This window comes from Lytechinus pictus, chromosome 4 (genome assembly GCF_037042905.1).
Source record: "Lytechinus pictus isolate F3 Inbred chromosome 4, Lp3.0, whole genome shotgun sequence".
Classification (NCBI taxonomy): Eukaryota; Metazoa; Echinodermata; class Echinoidea; order Temnopleuroida; family Toxopneustidae; genus Lytechinus; species Lytechinus pictus.
In genome coordinates this window covers 27,089,552-27,110,246 of record NC_087248.1, presented here as the reverse complement: position 1 = coordinate 27,110,246, position 20,695 = coordinate 27,089,552, and the positions used below count along the sequence as shown (strand labels likewise).

The 20,695-nt window shown below is 36.4% G+C and overlaps 1 protein-coding gene across 1 annotated transcript; it reads right to left on the bottom strand.

Moving 5' to 3' along the window:
- Positions 1–6,411: 6,411 nt before the first annotated feature.
- LOC135153997 (uncharacterized) lies at positions 6,412–18,609 on the bottom strand. The gene is made up of 9 exons (XM_064099014.1): positions 18,251–18,609; positions 17,019–17,303; positions 15,113–15,418; positions 13,892–14,179; positions 13,106–13,126; positions 12,209–12,475; positions 10,181–10,285; positions 8,692–8,834; positions 6,412–7,719 (listed from the first exon to the last, which is right to left on the bottom strand). The coding sequence occupies exons 1-9, from the start codon at positions 18,420–18,422 to the stop codon at positions 7,279–7,281; spliced, it is 2,028 nt and encodes a 675-aa protein (XP_063955084.1). The 5' UTR covers positions 18,423–18,609; the 3' UTR covers positions 6,412–7,278.
- Between the last annotated feature and the right edge of the window lie 2,086 nt (positions 18,610–20,695).

Genomic DNA, 20,695 nt, shown 5'->3' with positions numbered 1-20,695 from the left:
CAAGCGGTCCGAGAAAAAAATCTTTTTAACAAAACTCCTGCATCTCGTCTCTTATTAATTAAACCTTACGACTTCATTTTTTTCCCGCATGAAGAAGAAGTGTCACCCTTTGAGATACACTATTTTTTTAATTTGCATTTGATCACCAAATTATTGCTTATACCTCAGTGATATTTTGCTCTACGGCGGCCGTACGGTGAGTCGAAAACAACCGTTTTATTTGTATTAGCTACATCTAAGTGGTTTTAATAAAAAATAATAATAAACAGCTGCGTTCGACTCTGCGTACGACCGCCGTATGGGGAAGTGTGATTGTACAGCATTATTGTTAGTTTTCGGGTGGCTGATCACAAAATGTCTACTACACGGAAAAACCTATTAAATTGTTCAACATCTTCAAAACATAGGAGGTCATAATGAAACAGAAAGTTCATGCAAGGGTCCAAAGTCCAGGGCCTGTCACACAAACCTTTGTGACGGAATGCAAATATGAAAGACCAAATCTGATTGGTTCATGCACAATGCTTTGAACAAAATGCGCATTCAACAATGAACTCGATTGGCCACTGCTTTTGAAATCATGGAGGAGGTGGAAAACAAACCTCTGTGATACTGAGTCATGTCGAGTATTTTCCATGCGCACAGATCTTCTTTTCTGTTAAATTCGATTCAATACAATTCAATGAATGGTTTATTCAGCAATAAAATTCAATACATGAGATACAGCCACAAGACTGAAATTTTTCATGTTCACAATAAAAATGTACAAAGGTTATCAATAGACAACACTAAGAAAAGGAAACAACTGAAGCTAATCATACAGGTACATGGAAGAAGTTATGGTTAGCTCAAAACATCACAAATAAATACTTCTTAAAAGTTTTTGCATAAAGCTACAGTATTTAAAATAGGAAAAAAAGGTGAATGTACAAAATTGCAATATAGGTAAATAAAGGTGCTTTTGTTGCACCTCCCTCATTGAAACAAGAGGACGGAGACCTTTAAATGTGGTTAATTGCATATTTCAAATTTTTTCAAATTCAAATTCAAATTTATTTATTTCACTTCCATCAATTGTACATACATGAATTGTATACCATATATAAACATAAATATTTGTATACGTTGCAAAAAAAAAGAAAATAATGATACATATGTTGTGAAAAAAAAACAAAAAAAAAAACAACACTTAGACAATTTGGGCAACACATTGTAGGTTTTAAATAAGTATACTATTTTTCAATAGAAATTAAATTAAGATGGAAATGGAGGGACCCACTAAAAGCAATGCTTGTACAATGTGGGCCCCTCAAAAAAATGGATAACACAACAAATAACAAAATAACAAAATAGCAAAGTATAAATACAGATAATCAAATGAGAAAAAAATCAATAACTGAGAGGGAAATACTCACAAAATAAATACAAAGTTATCAAAAATATACAGTTAGATAAAGGACAAAACAACCCGTCCTAAAAATATCCACCCTTTCCCACCCCACCCCCCCCCCCCAGAAAAAGAGAAGGAAAAAAAAAAAGAAAAAAAAGGGGAGAATGCCCTGAGAAGATGGATGGGTGTTGTTGTATGTAGATAGAACACATGCCGTCGTGGACTCAAGCAAACTGGATTCAATGATGTGTATAAAAGGAGAAAAAGTATATAAAATAACCTGGAAAGAATATAATGCACGAAAAATGTGATTGATGCCGTAAACAAATAACCGGTAGGAAGGCGGATAAGCGGACAGGAGAGGAGAAAATAGAGGAAAGGATAGACACAATAATGTATGAGGTTCAATAATGAGCACATCGGAGAAGGACTTGTGTCATATTTTTTTTTTAATAAAAAAAGGATAATAATTATTTTATGTTTTAATTGTAGTCTTTAAAGTAATAATGATGACTTGACAGAGATGATGAATTAAACTTAATTTGGGAGTATATTATAAGGTTTTAATAGAGATAATTTGAATTTAGTCTTAAAAGAGTTCAAAGATGTTGCATTTGTTATATCATTATGAAGTGAGTTCCATAACTTCGGTCCATCATATATAAATGTGTTCTGAGCCCGCAAAGTTCTTAAAAGTGGTAAATGAAATTCACCCAATCGCCTTGTTGGATAGTTGTGAATGGATTGATTTTTTGGAAAAATTGAATTAAATACATTTGGGAGGTTGTTGTTGTTATAGTTATACATAAACTGACCGAGATTAAACAAATATAAGTCTTTAATTTTCAATATTTTATTTTCAAAAAATAATGGGTCAGTATGAGACAAATATGCCGTGTGACATATAATACGTAGAGATTTCTTTTGTAATAGGAGTAATTTGTCTAAGAGTGTTTGTTGTGTATTACCCCACGCTAAAATTCCATAATTTAAATAAGGCAATATAAGGGATGAATATAATGTCAGCAGAAACGATAATGGTAAACAAAATTTAAGCTTGTTAATTATACCAATGTTGCGTGAAATAGTTTTACATATGTTATCTATGTGAAATTTCCATGAGAGCTTATTATCGACTATTATTCCAAGAAACTTAATATGGGATACATTTTCCAAGGGAGTTCCATCAAATATAATATCAACAGGAAGTGTATTTATAGAGTTGCTAAACAACATATATTTTGTTTTTTGAAGATTTAGTGACAATTTATTTGCTCTTATCCATTTGGTGACATTTTCTAGTTCAGAGTTGATTATATTAGCAAGGTGAAGAGGATTTTTATGTGAAAAAAATAAGTTGGAGTCGTCCGCAAAGAGAATGAAAGAAAGAACATCTGATGATCTACAAAAATCATTAATATAAACTATAAACAAAATCGGGCCTAAAATACTACCCTGGGGAACTCCACAATTATTTTTTTTCATTTGAGAATTGCAACCGTTTAAAAAGACATATTGCTTCCTATTCATGAGGTAGCTCCTGAACCACTCCAAGGCCTTCCCACGCACTCCATAATGATGTAATTTGTTAAGTAAAATATCATGATTAATGGTGTCGAAGGCCTTGGAGAAGTCCAGGAACAAACCAATTAAATGAGAAGATTTATCGATTGAATGTGCCGCTTTTTCAATGAAACTCAATAATGCATGTGTGGTGCTATGCTTTTCCCTAAATCCAAATTGCGAATTTGAAAAAATATTATTTGATTTGAAAAAATTTACAGTTCTTTTATAAATAATCTTTTCAAGTATTTTCGACAAAGTAGATAACAAAGAAATTGGGCGGTAATTATTAACATCTAATTTATCACCCTTTTTAAACAAAGGAATGACTTTTGCAATTTTCATGCTCTCGGGGACAATGCCGTTAAGAAGTGACAGATTGAATATATGAGTAAGGGGATCCGCAATGGACAATATTACCCCCTTAAGAAGAAAATTATTGATGTCATCATGTCCTGTACTTTTTTTAGAACTAAAATCAGAAACAATATTAATTATCTCCTGATTATAAGTTGGAGCGAGAAACATTGAACTAGAATTTGGTGGGCCTAAAAATTCAGAAAAGTGTTTTGTTGCGGGAGGAATATTACTTGCAAGATTTTCCCCAATTGAAGAAAAGTGATTATTCAGGATACTACAAATTTGGTGAGAATCTTCAAAAATAACATCGCCAGATCTAATTTTTGTAATATTAGATTTGTTATTTGTTATATTCATTGCTTGTTTTAAAACTTTCCATGTATTTTGCATATCACGCTTGTAAAGTTGTAACTGATTAGTAAAATATCTTTTCTTTTCTAAGCGTATAATTTTTGTCAATGTATTTTTGTAAGAAGTATATTTAAGTTTGGATTGTTCAGAGCGTTTCATTTTGTATTAATAATATAAATTATTCTTTCTATTTATCGAACGCAAGAGCGATTTAGAAATCCATGGGAGCTTCGGTGATTTTTTGTAGTTAAATGTCTTATCTCTAAGTTTTGGAATATGGGTGTCAAAGTGTAAATTAAAAATGTTCATAAAGTTTTCAAAGGACAAGTTAACGTCATTATTATCAAGGACACAAGACCAATCAACATCGTCTAAACTAGCACCCAGACGAGCTATATTTTCGTGTGTTATTCTACGTTTTAATGGACGGCTATATATGTTATTGAATCTGTCATTTAAAGAGAAATTAGTCGAGACAGGGAAGTGATCAGTGATATCAGAGAGTAATATGAAGGAATCGGGTGGGGGAAGAACGTTACAGAAAATATTATCAATAAGCGAAGCGGATTCATTGACTACGCGTGTGGGTTTAGATATTAAAGGTAAGTAAGAAGCAGATAAAAATATTTACCAAAAATCTTGTGTAACATTATTTTGTTTTAATAAATCAATATTAAAATCGCCCATTATAAAGCAATTTTTACTATCAAAAATTGGATTTTTAACCAAGTCTGAGATATGATCTAGAAATGATTTGATATTCGAACTCGGAGGCCTGTATATAACACCTATGATAATGTTTTTGCTGTTAGGGATAGTAATTTCAATAAAAAGAGATTCAATTGTATCAGACATGCTGTTAAGCTCGTCTCGAACTACATAATCATAAGATTGTGAAACATATAACGCAACGCCCCCACCCACCCTATTTTGTCTGTTGTTAACTAAAAGATCATAACCATCGAGAGCGAATGGAAGGCTTGAATCATGAGAAAGCCATGTTTCGGTTAAACCTACTACTGAAAATGTTTGCATGGTGGGATTATCCAAAAGTAACCGTAATTCATCAAAGTGTTTGTTAATGCTCCTAATATTAAGGTGTATAAGAGAAAAAGAGGAGTTATCAAATTCCTTAACAACATTATTAAACTGGTTATGGGTGACGTATTCAGAACATGGACCTGGAAATTGGTTATCAGTGTCAAAATCATAATTCAACTCTTGTGATGATGAATTAAATTTGTCTGTAACATGATTTTCAAAAGAAGTAACATAGGGATTTATGTTTGATTCATGTTGATATGTACGGATACAGATAATTTTTTACATGATTTACCAGCCTAGCGTAGGATTTCTCGGCTGCGTCCGATTAGTAGAAATAGTAGTTGTAGTAGTCGTAGTGGTAGGAGGTAGGAGTAGTAGGAGTAGGAATCAGTCAATCAGTTCTGCGACAGGGGTTATGTTACAGGGAGCAGGAGTGACAGCTGTGATATTTCAAGTTACAAAGTGAGAAAAGGGATGGGGAAAAGAGAAGAATTGGGGGGAAAAGGTAAAAGAAAAGTACAGTGCGTATCAAAAAAAAGTTTACACTTTGAAAAAGCCATGGGAATTAAAAAATATACAACATGTGGGTAATTTTTCACATGTATTCTTGGGTTTGGGTCTCATTTATCCAATGAAAGTAAAAGTTTTGACAGAATGTTACACTTGAGTGAGAACTGTCCATTTTCGTAAAGCTCGCAGAAATCTGTTTGCGCAGAAATGCTCGCTTTCACGCTGTGTCAAGGGGAAAGGGCGAAATCAATCTTACCCTGCGAAACATTTCTCATACTTTTCCCTTGCACTTTTAGTTAATTGAAATAAAACGGATACATTCAAGCATTTTGTAACAATTTTGTCACCCAAATTGAAATTTCAACACTTAGTAAGCACAACCTTTACCTTATTTTGTGCCATCTGGATCTGAGGACATAACTGAATCTGATCAAAAGTTTATATCAGACAATTCCAGCATTTTTTCACTAAGTTTTTATCATTTAAAGTGGGTTTACATTTCATTTTTCATTTAATACTTGTTTCTCCACACTTTTTCCAAGCTTGACAATAATTAAGAAAATGAAAATCAAGCCTTAGCCATTTCATGTAAATCACAGCTCAGTGTAAAGCAAATATCGTCACGATGGCCTCGGTGTGTGGGGGAGTAGGGTGGGGCGCAATGCACTCTTCGAAGTGTTTTGGGCAAGGAAACAAGTTTAAAAAGGTAAAATATATATTCAAATCAATTTTACAAGCTAAATTCCATGTGTTCTTCATTCGCATAACTATTTCAAAGTTCTGCGCAAATCATTTTCACTAACTTTTCAAAAATTAAGTGGTGCTCACTCAAGCGGAAATATTTTTCGACAGTTATATCGTCATTTGCTCAAATGGATCTGTACCAATGTTAAAATGTGGAAAAAAATCTTCAGGATATTACAAATGTATAATTTTACAGGACTTTTTCTAAGTGTAAACTTTTTTTTTGATACGCACTGTATAAGGGAGATTATTACCCCTTTTATGATATTTAAAAAGTCGTCAACTTGAGGTCGGCTCGTTCCTTTCCACCTTGCACACCCAGCAGTAGGACCCTGAAGTTCCTAGTGAAAAGTATGCCAATTGTTCCAAATGCTATTTTTTTCTCTGAACCTTATAGCAGAGGTGCTGGACAGTTATAATGAAATAAAAGTAAGGGATGCAGCAAGAATCGAGTTTTATAAAAATTTCATAATTTTTATTATCGCTGTTACCATGGTTACGTACTAATGTATTATACATAAAAGATACAAGGTATCCAGTGATGAAATATATTGATATATGTAAATAATATATACTTCTCATTAACGGTTTTTAACAAAAGCGTAATAGAAAAAATAAAAAATTGCATGTAGTATTATGTCATAACTTTTTGAAACATTCTATAGGGCCACAACCAGGTTTTTTTTCTCCAATATCCATTTGCTTGAATTCGAAAAGCCGTTTGCTTGAATTGTATTTCGCTCAGGTTCTTAGGACTAGATTTAATGTTTCTCAAAAACGTAAGAACATGGAAGAACCCCATTTTTAGCACTGTTCAGTTTAAAGCTATTCAACTCTTATAATTCCGTATCCTCTTTATGTCCTTATATTTTAGTTATTTGTTGGAAGGTATGTTGAATAAACATGACGGAACCGGATACAGAACATTATGGGACACATTGAGTTAAAAAGTGGATTGATCATTCAGTAACTCCAATATTAACCTAATGGCAACAGCTTCAATGACCTGACATGTTATTTTCAAATCATCTCAGTGCCTAATCACCATCAACAAACCTACTATAACCGTTTGGGAAGAATGTCATGTCTTACAGGGGCGGCAGAACGGCTTTGAAAGTGTGTGCGTGTGCGGGGGGGGGGGGGGCTGAGTATACCCCCAAACATCACAATCAGATGTACACGGTTTTTGAAAAAGTAGGGGGAGGCTGAAGCACTCCGATGCATCCCCCGGTTCCACGGCCCATGGATTAGAGTGTTGAAGCCGTCGACAAGCATTATGCCAACGTTGCGAGTCATCAAGATGAATCCATAGCATGTCAAACCGCGGTTTCAAGAACCATAGATGCTTGACTCCCAGAAGCCTTCAAATATTCGTGATGAAGAACCTCACTTTCGCCTTGTTCACCCACAGCATAGGTATCATTTAAACTGTCGATGTCATAGACGTCGCCGTCACTATCGTCAGCTATACCTTCCTTTGTCCAGGGAAAGGTTTTCAAGTCAGGTGCTCCACTTCCGGAAGTGCTTTCATCCTCTACCTCTGGTCGGAGATCATGGCGCAGATGAGTCATGTATATTCCTTCAATACATGTGTTGTCCATCGGCACGTAGCCTTGGTTGCTGGCAGACAACGCCCTGTCGTCTCCAGAAGGTGGTCTTTGTGGATGGCCGCTAACACTTGGTGGGGCTCTACCAGGAAGCAAGTATGAAACCGGTGGCACCTTGTCCGCACATTTTATTTCCATCATCTCATAACCCTGTAAGAAGATTTAAGAAACTCGACTCGCTTGATAATTCAGGACAGGCTTACCTAAACATTTTCCATGTGAATCCATTCTGGCATCATGTTTTTTTAATCTAAAAGCGTTAATAACATTTAAATCAGTTATTTCAATATTTTTCATGTGAAATTAATTCCAAAGTTTAGGGGCAAAATCACAAAATGACCTCTCTCTATAGAATATGGACTTGGAGTCGCACTGAAATTTCAGGTGCGCGCTGCATAGGCCTATAATGCATCACTGGATTGGTCATTTCCTGCGTCCACTAATCAAACTATACGTTCAATAATGAGTTCAACCACCCCTGGAAAAAATGTTGATTTGAATCAGTTAAGAAAAATCAGACAAGCATAATGCTGAAAATTTCATCAAAATTCGATGTAAACTAAGAAAGTTATGACATTCTTAAATTTTGCTTTGTTTTCACAAATATTTATGTGAATAATTTAGTCACATGCAAATGACAAAGTCGATAAAATCTCTCACTTACCATTTCTTTTGTTTTCTATAGTTTGAATTATAGAATATTTAAATTTTACAGATTTGACAGTAAGGACCAACTTGACAGAACCATATCATTTTAAACAATTCCAAATGTTCAGGGAGAAATAAAACTTTAAAACTTATGTGAAACTTTGACAATGAGGATAAAATTCGTATATTTCATATCATAAAATACAATAGAAATAGTGAGTGATGGTATCGGTCCCTTCATTTGAATACCGACCAGGATGTGCATATAATTGTTTTGTCAAATTCGGCGAAAAATAAAAATGTCATTAATTTCTTATTTTACATCTGATTTTGATGAAATTTTCAGTGTTATGCTTGTTGGATTTTTCTCCTTTTATTCAACTCAACTCTTTGTTGGGATGGACTTGTCCTTTAAGCATGACTTGAATGCAAGTCACACTTATATTTTTTTGTGAAACGACCCCCCGGACTCACTTCACCAATTATTGTCTCTGTACATTCAGGAGTAGTGGGCGACTCTGAGGCCTCTCCAGAACGCTTGGTAGGTGGTGACGGAAGTATCCTGGGCGGACAGTCGGCGGGGGATTTCCCAGGCTGGATCGCATCCAGTTGATACGCTGTTACACATGACAAAAATAAGAATTCCCTTGTCAAGATGAAGGTAATTTGTATTTGGTATCATTGTTGCGATTGTAAAAGCATGTAGTTGTGAACTACCTATAACAACGGAAATTACAACATCAACTTCCACTGCACTAATATTACTACTAGTATTAATATAGTACTTCTACACTCTAAAAACATATTGGGTAAAAACGATCCATGAGGGTAATTATGTGTCCAACCAACATTGGGCATTTCTTTTGCGCATTTTTATTCATCCAGTGTGATGAAAATTTGGCCCATTCTAAAGCAATTGCTGTCTATTTTTTAACCTTACTGGACAATATGCTTCCTACATTTGGTAAAATACAGCCCCTAATTGGTCGGATACATAATTACCCTCATACTGGTTAAAATTCTATCCAATATTTTTACAGTGTACCACTACTACCACTACTCCTACTACTACTACTACTACTACTACTACTACTACTACTACTACTACTACTGCTACTACTACTACTACCACTACCACTACTACCACCACCACCACCACTACTACTGCTGCTACTACTACTACTACTACTACTACTGTTGCTACTACTACTACTACTACTACTACTACTACTACTACTACTACTACTACTCCTACTACTACTATTACTGTACCACTGTACAACTACTGGTACTACTATTGCTACTACTACTACTGCTACTACTACTACTACTACTACTGCTACTACTACTTCTACCAACTGCTACTACTCAGTCTATACAGTATATAACTCTTACTTCCATAAACTTCATAATACCTGTTATCATCATCGTTCCTATAGCACACGTAACTGGTCAAAACTGTTACTGTACTTATAATCTTCGTGATTATCACTGATGCAAAAAATAAAGATTCTCTCAAAAATATCATACTCATATTTTCCTAAATTATAGCGATTTCTCTATCAATTATAATTATCATATTAAATATCATAATCAGTACGTATATCAAAAGTCATTATCCTTTGAAAGTGAGATAAAGTCGACTGAATTTTTGTTCAAATGTTTTCAAATATTACGTATTTATGACTTTTAGGGGTTGTATATTGTATTTTTTCCGTATAATTTATATTTTGTTCTCTTGGTGGCAGCACCAATAAGGCTTCTCTGCCTTTTAAGCTGTCTCCTTGTTTCATTTCTATTTCTTGTTTATTCCAATATGTTTTGTAAATGTTATTTTTAATATATGAACGTATAAATGCATATGAATGAATGAATGACGAATTCCCCGGACCTTCCAAACCACGAAATTCTTAGATCAAAAGTTCCCTAACATAAAACCAAAAACTCTAAGAAAATGCCTTACCCATTCGTCGTCTTCGAATACGCCTTCGAATGCAGGCGACCAGAAGGACCAGCAATATACACACTACAAAGCAGCTGAACACAGGTACCACAATGACCATGAGTCCTGGGGCAGGGGGCAAGAAAACCAGCCGTTTCTTTAATAAGGAATCCGATGTATGTGTCGGATGTGTGTGTGTGGGTGTGGAGGGGGGGGGGGTGCGTGAGAGAGATGGGGATGGTGTTTTTGCAATGCCTTATAACTTGAGACGAAAGTTTGAAACGCCATCACACTGGGGACATTTCCGAAACAGGGACGTTTCCTCTTTTTAGCCTTGAAATGACTGCAAATGAAAGGTACATAGCTGACGCCAATACCTTGGAACATAAACAAAAAATGTGTTATCGAGCACCCCTAACGCTTACATTGAGTAACCATACTCCTATACAAACGTCCACAATTTGCATGGTAAATACCAAGTTATGTGTCCCCATTTGCATGCCTGTAGTTCGTCGAGTGTGTTTGTTCGTTTAACATCCTCGTTTGACGGCAATTACACGAATATGTGATAGTCAAGGGTGTGTGCGTGAGAGAGTGAGTGTGAGAGGAGGGTTTACATGTATGTGGGTGTGTTTGGGTGTGAATGAAAAAAGTTCTCCGTCGGTGCTGAATCGATTCAGAAATAACAAATGATAAAGATATGGAGGTGCCGTGGCCGAGTGCTAGACAAGTGAAAGTCCAGGGTTCGATCCCGGCTATGGCACCAATGTTCGTGTAAAGACATTTAATCCGTATTGCCCTTTTCTCATACATTCAAATAGAAGGAAATGTTATATGTATTCTTTGTTACTATGTGCGGACTCATTTTCAAAAAAAAAATCAGCGGGAAACATCTTTACTAAACGTAATCTCGTAAAACTATTGTTATGCTCTTTCTGTCTTTCTGTTCAATTATTCAAATACATACTGCAACAGGTGATTTAATGTTGAAGACGGACGTTTTTTGTAAGCCTGTGTTCCTTTGTGACACGTTTGTCCTTTCGGTTCATAGAATTTACGAATTAATAATTTGAATTCTACCCGCCTATCATAATATTATTGAAAACGAGACCTTAAAGTGATTGGTTAACATTGGTTTGACTTTTAAAAAATCTGAGCTAGAAGGTCACACTTGTCACCTGTGTCTGTGATATGTTACAAAAATGAAGCCCAGAAAAAATTGCGTTCGAAAATAATTATTTAGTGCTTCAAAAATTGAAATAGAAAGTGACCGGAAACACCACCTTGATTTCATCCTATACACTTATGTGTACTATTTAGGCGTCTATAAGACGCCTATTTACAAAATCGGGGTTTGCCTTGTAGTTTTAGGTTTTCATTATCAATAATGGTTGTTTTCAGGGTTTATTAGTTCTAATACATGCACTTGTACACATGTTTCATCTTGGTTTAATAATTTTTTTAATCAGCTGCTCACAAAGTTAAACAATACCTTTAATGAAAATGCGGATATGAATATGGATATTTACACAGTTTTTCGAAATGTAAATGACATAACGACATATTAATGTTGCCTACGAATTAAAGTGCTAACATAATATATTTTGTAAAATAATGTCACTGCTTTGTTTTATCAACTTTCTAGGGCACAATGGTCACATCACTGATGTATACACTCAAATATAATGCCATAATTTCTAATAGAAAGAACTTATGTGAGCTCTTGGAAAGGTTGTATTTGAACTAAATTGTTGTGAGAATGGTAAAGAGATTTGGTTTGAGATGGATGTGTCATGTTTATGGGAGGAAAGTTGACGATGAGCCTATGAATATAGCACGGGATCTTGAAGTGGATAGCATAAGATGGAAGGGAAAAACAAACATTACGTGGAAATATATGATGAAGAAGGAAAGCAGTATCGCTGGCCTTTACGAGGAAACTCAAGACAGAAAGAAGTGGAAGAAGTGTTGTCATGGCGCAAGAGTCAGTAACCCTCGGTAAGAGAGAAAATGCTGTTGATGAATAAATTACTGCATGATTATACGTACTCCATAAATCAGTATCGCCATCTGTATACGTCGCGGATGATCGTGTACTGCATACACCCTTTCCGCAGATGACGAGCCACAGCTGATTTTCTCGTGCGCCATTTTGAATGTGACCTATCTGACCCGGACGTAAACATGTTTCGTTCCGGTGTCGAAATCCACCAACGTGGAACTCTGCGTATATGCACAGGTCGGGTGGAAGTGGACGTAGTTCAGAAAAAGATAGCTTTATAATTCCACTCGACATCTCGTACCTTGCTGTAATACCTAAAAAAAATCATCAAAACTAATTTAAAATCAAATCATGGAAATCAAAATCTACAGAAGAGACAAATAAAGTACGACAAACCTTCAAATGAAGCGATAAAAGAATCTAAACTAAAACCAAGTTTCGTCTTCTATTGTTTTAGTTTGACACGTGCCTGTTATTATCGATCATAATGTACGTTATCATTATGCGGCCATGGAACATATAAGTAAACCGAGTTGAGCTGAGCATGTATTCCCTACGAATATAACAACATTCAACCTACTTGGTCACGGAAACATAATTAACTCACCTTCATAAGCATTTTTCTAGTCTTTTGATTTTCGATTAAATCCTCTTAACCTACCCCATATATGTTTTCTAATAATTTCTAGTCCATATACCGTCCGGTAATAATTATATCAGTATTATTATGTGGGTAATATAAAGCTGGAGTTATTACTATTATCGTTTACCATTAACCATATTACCATAATCAATATCATCATTATCATCATCACCATCATCATCATCATCATCATCCTTGTTATCATTATTCTTATGTCCACCATCATCATTCTCACTACCATCTCAACAACCACCACCATTAGTATCCTTAAATTACCTATTTTTTATAATATTTTGCTTACCGTAGAATGCAAGGGTTCCCGCTGGCAAAACAAAGCAAAAGAAAAAAAAGGAAGAAGAAAAGGTAAATATGACTCATTAATTTCATACCATGTATAATACCAGCACAACATCTACACGAATGTTGATTATTAACGACACCTTTCCATCATTCCCATAAATCTACCGATTAAGGTTTACTCAGCAGATGTCTCTTCCTATTGATAAGGGAAATCATGAAAAGACCATACCTTCTAAATGTAATGACACCACGTGGCATTACAAGAAGCTTACATTTAATTGCAAATCAATAATGGTAAGTCCCCAAAAGCTAGCATTGGACGGTGCAGGAAGGTTGGGTCGTCAACCGAATGCAAATCAAGTAGAAAAGGGGATTAAAAACATATATGAGTGAATTTATGACTTGCCGCTAATTTGAATTGAACCTTAGTTTCTTGCAACACTCCATTATATATTAGTCAGAGAGATCAGCTGAAAATATAAAGCAAAGGGCATGAGGTGGGCAAGTTAGTCTACAGTCTGATACCATGGACTATTCTTTCAAATTTATAATGAATCCAGGCGTCTCATCTATCTTTACGATACCAAAAAGTGACGTCACCAAAAGAAAGCTCATTGACCACCCCCATTGGTTCAACCAACATGGTCAAACAAGACCTCTACGTATACCATATCTCATATATAGCCTACTGAATAAAACACACTATTGGACTTTGTTGTTTTACATCAATCAATCCAAAAGATGCACTATAAAGCTGAAAAGCACTTCACGTATTTCGTGGACTTACGAGCAGTAGACGCAATGATTTCAGCGCCAGCCTTGCTGTTGCCCACGCCATTTACAGCGATCAACGTTATGCTGTATGATGTATAGCTTCTGAGTTCTGTCACCACAACATGTGTCGTCAGAATAGCTTGCTTCATCTTGCACACCCTTTCAACTTGAGAGATGTTGGAACAGTAAGTAACCGTAAAGGCGACTGGCAAGCCACCGTCTTGCCCAGCCGTCCAAGAGAGGATGAGGGATGTATCCGAATAGCTGATAACTTGGAGATCGTACGGGGTGTCTGGATAGGCTGTAATGGATTGGCGTAGATGATTGGTCCATTTTCTTATTAAAATTAATTTTATGTTTAGATTATGATATTCATCTTTCAGATGTCGTGAATAATATTCGACATCATTATATGGTTAGCTTTGTTAGTCCCTATTTAGTCAATAAACAAGTGCCTCGTCTCATGCACATGTCGACATCCATGGGGGGGGGGGGAGGCTGGTGTCATTGGTAGGGTAACAGCACCACAGTCTACACCACTATTTTTTCTTTTAATTGGTGGAGTTCCTAGTTCATACCACTTTAAGTGGGTTGTTTTCTTTTGTTCTATGCCATTTAGGATTTGAAATTTAGTTTTGTAGATTACCAATTTAAGAGTGCATTTTCCGAGGTTGTCGACAACGGGTACATGTAGATAGCTGGTCATGTAATGAATGATTCCCCGTCAAATGCGCCCCTCGGCAATAGCAGCCTTCTGTAGACACTCGGCTACTTTGCCCCTTTTGCCCCTTGACTACCAACTTCTTGCACCTTGACTACCAATGGATGTCCCAGGATACGTGATTAGGCGTTGGACTAGGGGTTGCAATTGGCTGTTCCAAGATGTCATCAGGTGATACCATTCTAGCCTAATAAGCTAGTGGTACAGAAAATCTAACTGTAATTGCTTAAGTTATTTCCCCCTCCACTTTACAATTTCATTTAGATTATTCTGTATTCATCTACAAACATGTCACGTCCACACCTTATCTGCTAAAGAGTGCGAGTATGCGTCAGCGAAGGGCTGCATTGAACAGTATGATGAAGAAGAAGAAGAAGAAGAAGAGGAAAAAGAAAAACGAAGAAGAAGAAGATGACGGCGAAAACTTGAAGAAGACGAAGAGTTATAAGAAGAAAACGACAAATGATAATAATAAGAAGCAAATGAAAGGAAGAAATCTTTGAATATACTTACAGTACCCCGAAAGCTGAATGATGATGGAATCTGATCCTAAAGTATTTTTCGCGGTACACGAGTAATTTCCAAACAATTTTCTGTCGACTATGAAAGAAAGTTTGCTTTCCAAGCGTCCTGATGTACCGTCCAGACTGACCAGGGCGATCAAGAAAGGGTTTTCGGAGACGATGCGTGATTGGTTTTGATTATGCCACGTGATCATTGACTGTGTCGAAGGATTGGCGTCTACGATACACGGAAGTGTGGCGACGCTTCCTTCGTTTGCGTGAACGGAGGATATCCGGCGATCAATTTCAGGAGGATCTATGGATAATGAATCCAAATGTTCGATTGTGAAAGTAATGCTGGGAATGTTGCTTTTAGGGTGCGTTTATGCGCCACCTTTTTACCCTAGAATCATGATCTGAATCATGATTCTACGACGTCACTGTATCGGGCTACGTTCGGTTTGACTATTGCCAAGCTCAAGGCGCTCTATATGCTCAGTGTATGTACATAATTATGTGCTATGCATGAATTTCATATCACGTTCAAGTTCTGTGTTGGTCATTACACCGTTCACTACTTTTTATTTTTGGTCATGTCTTCAACTTCAAGTTCTAATAAATTAACTAACTGGACATACAATTATCTCAGTTGTTGTTGATTTAACAGTGTCAATATTAAATTGGATCTACGCTGAAATTTACTTCCGAACACAATTTTCGATGAACCGACAAGATAAATAGAAGCATGGGTCCTAAGATAGAAGTAAACAAAATGAGGTACACATGCAAGACTAAATTCTTGAAGCAAAAGATTTTTCGAGAGCCGAAACACGTGCGAAAAACTTCCTCTGTCAAACCAAGGAGATATCGCCTCTAAGTGCGCACTAGTGATGCGCTGTATTGGCCCGAAACTGAAGAGAAACGGCATTGGATTGAAGGTCGTCTAAACGCTGATTCTGTGATATTGTGATTCATGTTTGTGTTTTGAATCATGATTCAAATCATGATTCTGGCTTGAGGTCGCATAAACGCAGCCTTAGTGACTCATGATTTTTGGTCAGTACCAGGCCCCTAAAATACCACAAAATAAAAATTGCGTTCAGTAACTATAGCAGACCAGGGCTACTTTTACGATCACCAATTCAACCACTCGGGCACATAAGGGATAATTGTCAAGGTACCTGAACATGCCATGTACAGAGCGGAGGAACTCCGTATTGTGGCCTTTGTATGTGCGAGGAATTCTGGACGAGGCCTTGTGCTGCTATCGTTCATAAACTCTTTGGTCGGCACCTGGTTCGAGCCTAGCCTTTGCTTGGTGCTGATAAAAGCAGTATCAAAATAACCCATGCCTGGCGCGTCTATTTTAGCCCGCGTCATTCATAAATTCATTTTTTACGACTTATACCGGGCCTAGCCCGGACAAGCGAGTTACTAAAATGGGTATAAACGCCATAATTCAATCCATGTTAATAGACATAAATGACCAAATAAAACGTGTCGATACGAACCTGAAAGTGAACACTTGAGAAAATAGCAGACTTGAATCTTGACCAATTTAACCTCAAACAAAATACATTTTAAATGCTTACAATGTTATACCTCATCATGGTGTTTACTTACTTTCCGGCAATCCCCCTTTTAATGTAATATTTATGACATACGGAGAGAAGATGAATGTGTTATTTTTCACCGTCTATTCATGTCTTCCTTTGAAAAATGTTTACATTCCATTTTCATTATTATGTTATATTATCATTTGATTTTTTTTTTTTGATTCATTTTATTTCCGCTTTTCCGGTCATAGTACATGTTTCTTTGTTATATTTTATATTACAGGCCAAGGCCTGTGGGTCCATATTCTTCTCTTCATTATGATAAGATGATAAGATGCATAAACAGACAAACATACTCACATTGTACTGACATATTAAATGATTTTGCTGTTGTTCTTTCTAAGTAGCCATGGGATTCACACCGATATACTCCAGACTGTCCATGATCCAGCTCCCTGAAAGACAACCTGGATGACCCCGTCCCGTTCGCCAGGACAATCCCAGGTGAGGTGTCCTCTTGTACTTTCCTCCAGGAGACACGGGGTGGTGGAAAGCCATTAGATCTGCACGTCAAGGAGGCATTCCTCCATCCTTCCCGCCAAGGTCCCGATGGGGATCGGATCAAGTCGAGGTCAGAAGGTGGATCTGCAGAATGCGTTAACATAACAATATGTGACCACCCATCCGAAAACCAACTATAAATCGGCCAAAATTATTTTTATTGAGCTTGAAAAAGCACATCCTAAGCTTTAAAATTATATACTGCTTGTCAAATCGATCAACAATAACCTTCTAAATTGCTTGATTGATTGTAGAAGAAACTAAGCGACAACTTCACAGAAAAAAAAGGAGAAAACAATGTTTGAAGTTCAGGGTTCACTCAAGCATGAGATTGCACCCTGTGCAAATTAAACTTCCAAGCAGTCTTCAAAAATTGAGTCAAAGAAACTCCCTTTTTTCTACAACTGTCCAACTTGAAATTTTGACAGTATGAAGAAGAAAAATTATTCCTTCAAATAAGCTAATTTTTCATTGTTTCCTTTTTGAAGACCAAATCACTATTTTTGCTATTAACATATTAACATAGAACCTTCCGAGGTGACTTATTGTTGGTGTTGGGGTGGCTGGGCACGTAGAGAAAGCCAACTCGACATTGGGGAGTATATCACTTTGAAATGAAAAAGGGTGTGTATCAAACGAAACAGTGCAATCCATTGGAATTATAAGAACTTGAATTTTTTTTTGTCACTGTCATTATTGCTGCTACAAAAATACACTAGGCAATTCCCTAATACCACCACTTTGATAACAATAACTGTATTAACTATTATTGTTGCAATATGGAAGATAGCCGACAAGGTCAAGTGCAATGACGTTCAGTCTAGCATAATACCATGAATGGAGGTTACTTATGAAATGAACTTTCACTCAGTTTCCCCACACGTGAAATAAACGAGAATGCGATACCGCATTCGTGGAAGGACAATCAACTTTTAAAAATATTTTTGTTTCATTGAATCATATTGCAATATATTTGACGATCACGAGACCACTACCCTCTCCCGAAACGTAAAGTCTCTATATTGACGTACAGAAGACCGTGGTATTACAAATGCTGGAGCAAAGGTCGGCTGCAAGACAGGGTAGTAACGACTCATTCCTACAGCACTGTGTTGTAATCTGCACAACCTGGTCTTCCATCGCATATGGAATGCTCCTTCTAGTGAGATTCACAATTTCAGTCAGCAAGGAGGAGCTGTTCATGAATGTTTCTATCCTTAAAAGACCCAAGGCCGGAGGTTCAACTGAATGAGTTATCTCATATTGACTGTGGTGATGGTTGAAGCTATTCTCATGTAGGCCTAGTTGATCGGAACACTGCAAGGTCAGTGGAGTGTGTGAGTCAATAGTAAGACTGGAAGAACAAGCAATCGTTGGCACTTGCTTCGGACACTCTGTGGATAAGAATTATACGAGTAGATGGATTACTATGAAAAAAAAAATATTCAGCACCATTGAATTCCCAGAAAAAATAGGAAAGGTGGTTATTTCATTCATAGTCTGCATTTAAAAATATACATTGAGTGGCAAATATTTCAAAGAAGTGCAGTTACTACTAACTGTACACATGAATGCTCACATAAATTACAGGCAGGATAAAACTTATGCTAATACCGAAGCATAATGTGTGTCTACATATATATCGATATAAATATGATAAAGGGCAAAGATAGTATGCAGATCATGTATTCCATCTGGTGAATAACACCTGCTGTAAGCACGTAACTGTATTCCTAGTTGGTGTGGTTTGGTTATGAATAGTGTTCTAAAAATATGTCTAAACTTTTTATCTATCTCACTTGAACTATTTATCATTTATGGGTATTTCATTCTATGTTGACAATTCTTTACTTGTCTCTTAAACTATTAATTCAAATAAATACAATGACAATAAAATGACATTAAACACATACAAAAGTACACGTGTGATATGCAAAAAAGCTGATCACATGATCCCAATTAAAACCTATTGGCAATGTGTCCCAATTTAAAACCAATTTGCCAGGGGCGCGCGCGCGCACACACCCTCACACACACATACACACACACACACACACACACACATATATATATATATATATATATATATATGTGACTCATGAGAAAGAGACACATATCTCAACAACAAATTAATGCGAGAGTGAAGCGCGAGCTGAATTTGTTAGTATATTGACCTGAAAACAGGAAAAATAAAAGATACCTGTTCAGGAAAGTGTGTCGTGACTCAAGAGAATACATATCTCACTAAAACAGACAATGCAAGTGCAGAAAGTGAGCTGAGTTTCTTTATCTTCTGACCTGAAAGCTCGATATTCTAATACTTTTTTATACCAATGATTAAGATGGGTATCTAAAAGAACAATTTTTGATATTTCGAACTGAAAAAATGAAAATTTAATGGAATTTTTATTATAAAGACCATATCCAATACACGATTATAGCAAATCGAAGCGGGAGTTCTTTTGAGGTTTAGAACTAAAACCGAGACATGCTATTTATCAATTTAATCAGGAAAAGTATGGGTTTTTTGCTACACAAATGATGTGAGCGCGAAGTGCGAGCTGAAAATTTAGATATTCCAATCTGAAAAGCGGACATTTTGGGCACGATCGTAAAAAGAGCGAATTGTGTATCTCAATCTCGCTCGCCGATTTCTGTGTAACATTACAATTTTATTTTATTTTTGCACATCCGGAATTATGGGGGGGGGGGGGGGGTAAATATTATGTTTGCCCTCCCCCAATATTTTAATTGCTGGGGCAATCGCCCCCCCCCCCCTGGATCGACACCTCTGCAATTGGCGATTGGACGCAATTGAAGCCAAATTTGTATTTGTCCCATTTGAAACCTATTCGGGGTCCAATTGGCCCAGTTGGTCCAATTAAAACGAGTAGGGCAATTTGTCCCATTATAATTCAATTGGGGACCAATAATTGAAAACTCATTGAAGACAAAATTCTTCCATTGGTCCCCCATTGAATTCTAGTGGGGTCAATTGACCCAATTGTGGCCGATTGACCCTATAGTTGGACCTCAACTGGGATTTGATTTGGACCCATTAGACCTATTGAAAACTACTGATATCAATTGAATCCAAATTGAAACTAGTTGAGAATCCAATGGGTTTCAAATGGACATTTGTCATCGGATAGCAACATGCAGTCAGAAAACACGCAAATTTCACAACTTAAACACAGATAAGGATATTTAGTAAAAAGCTGCATGAAAAAAGTTTTTGTCGGCCCCCCTCCAAATATTCTCATTGCAGCCTTTTTTCCAACAAAACATGAATGTAAAGCAAAATCTATCGGGACGTAAATGTTATTAAAAATGTTAGAGGCGCCACTTCTTTATCACTCATTACCATCAATGCTATTTATCTTTTTCTACTGTGAAATATGTGGGAAAGAAAGAATGCCCTGTCCCATCAGACAAAAAAAAACGACTGAAAAACAAACAAACAACAAGTGGAACGC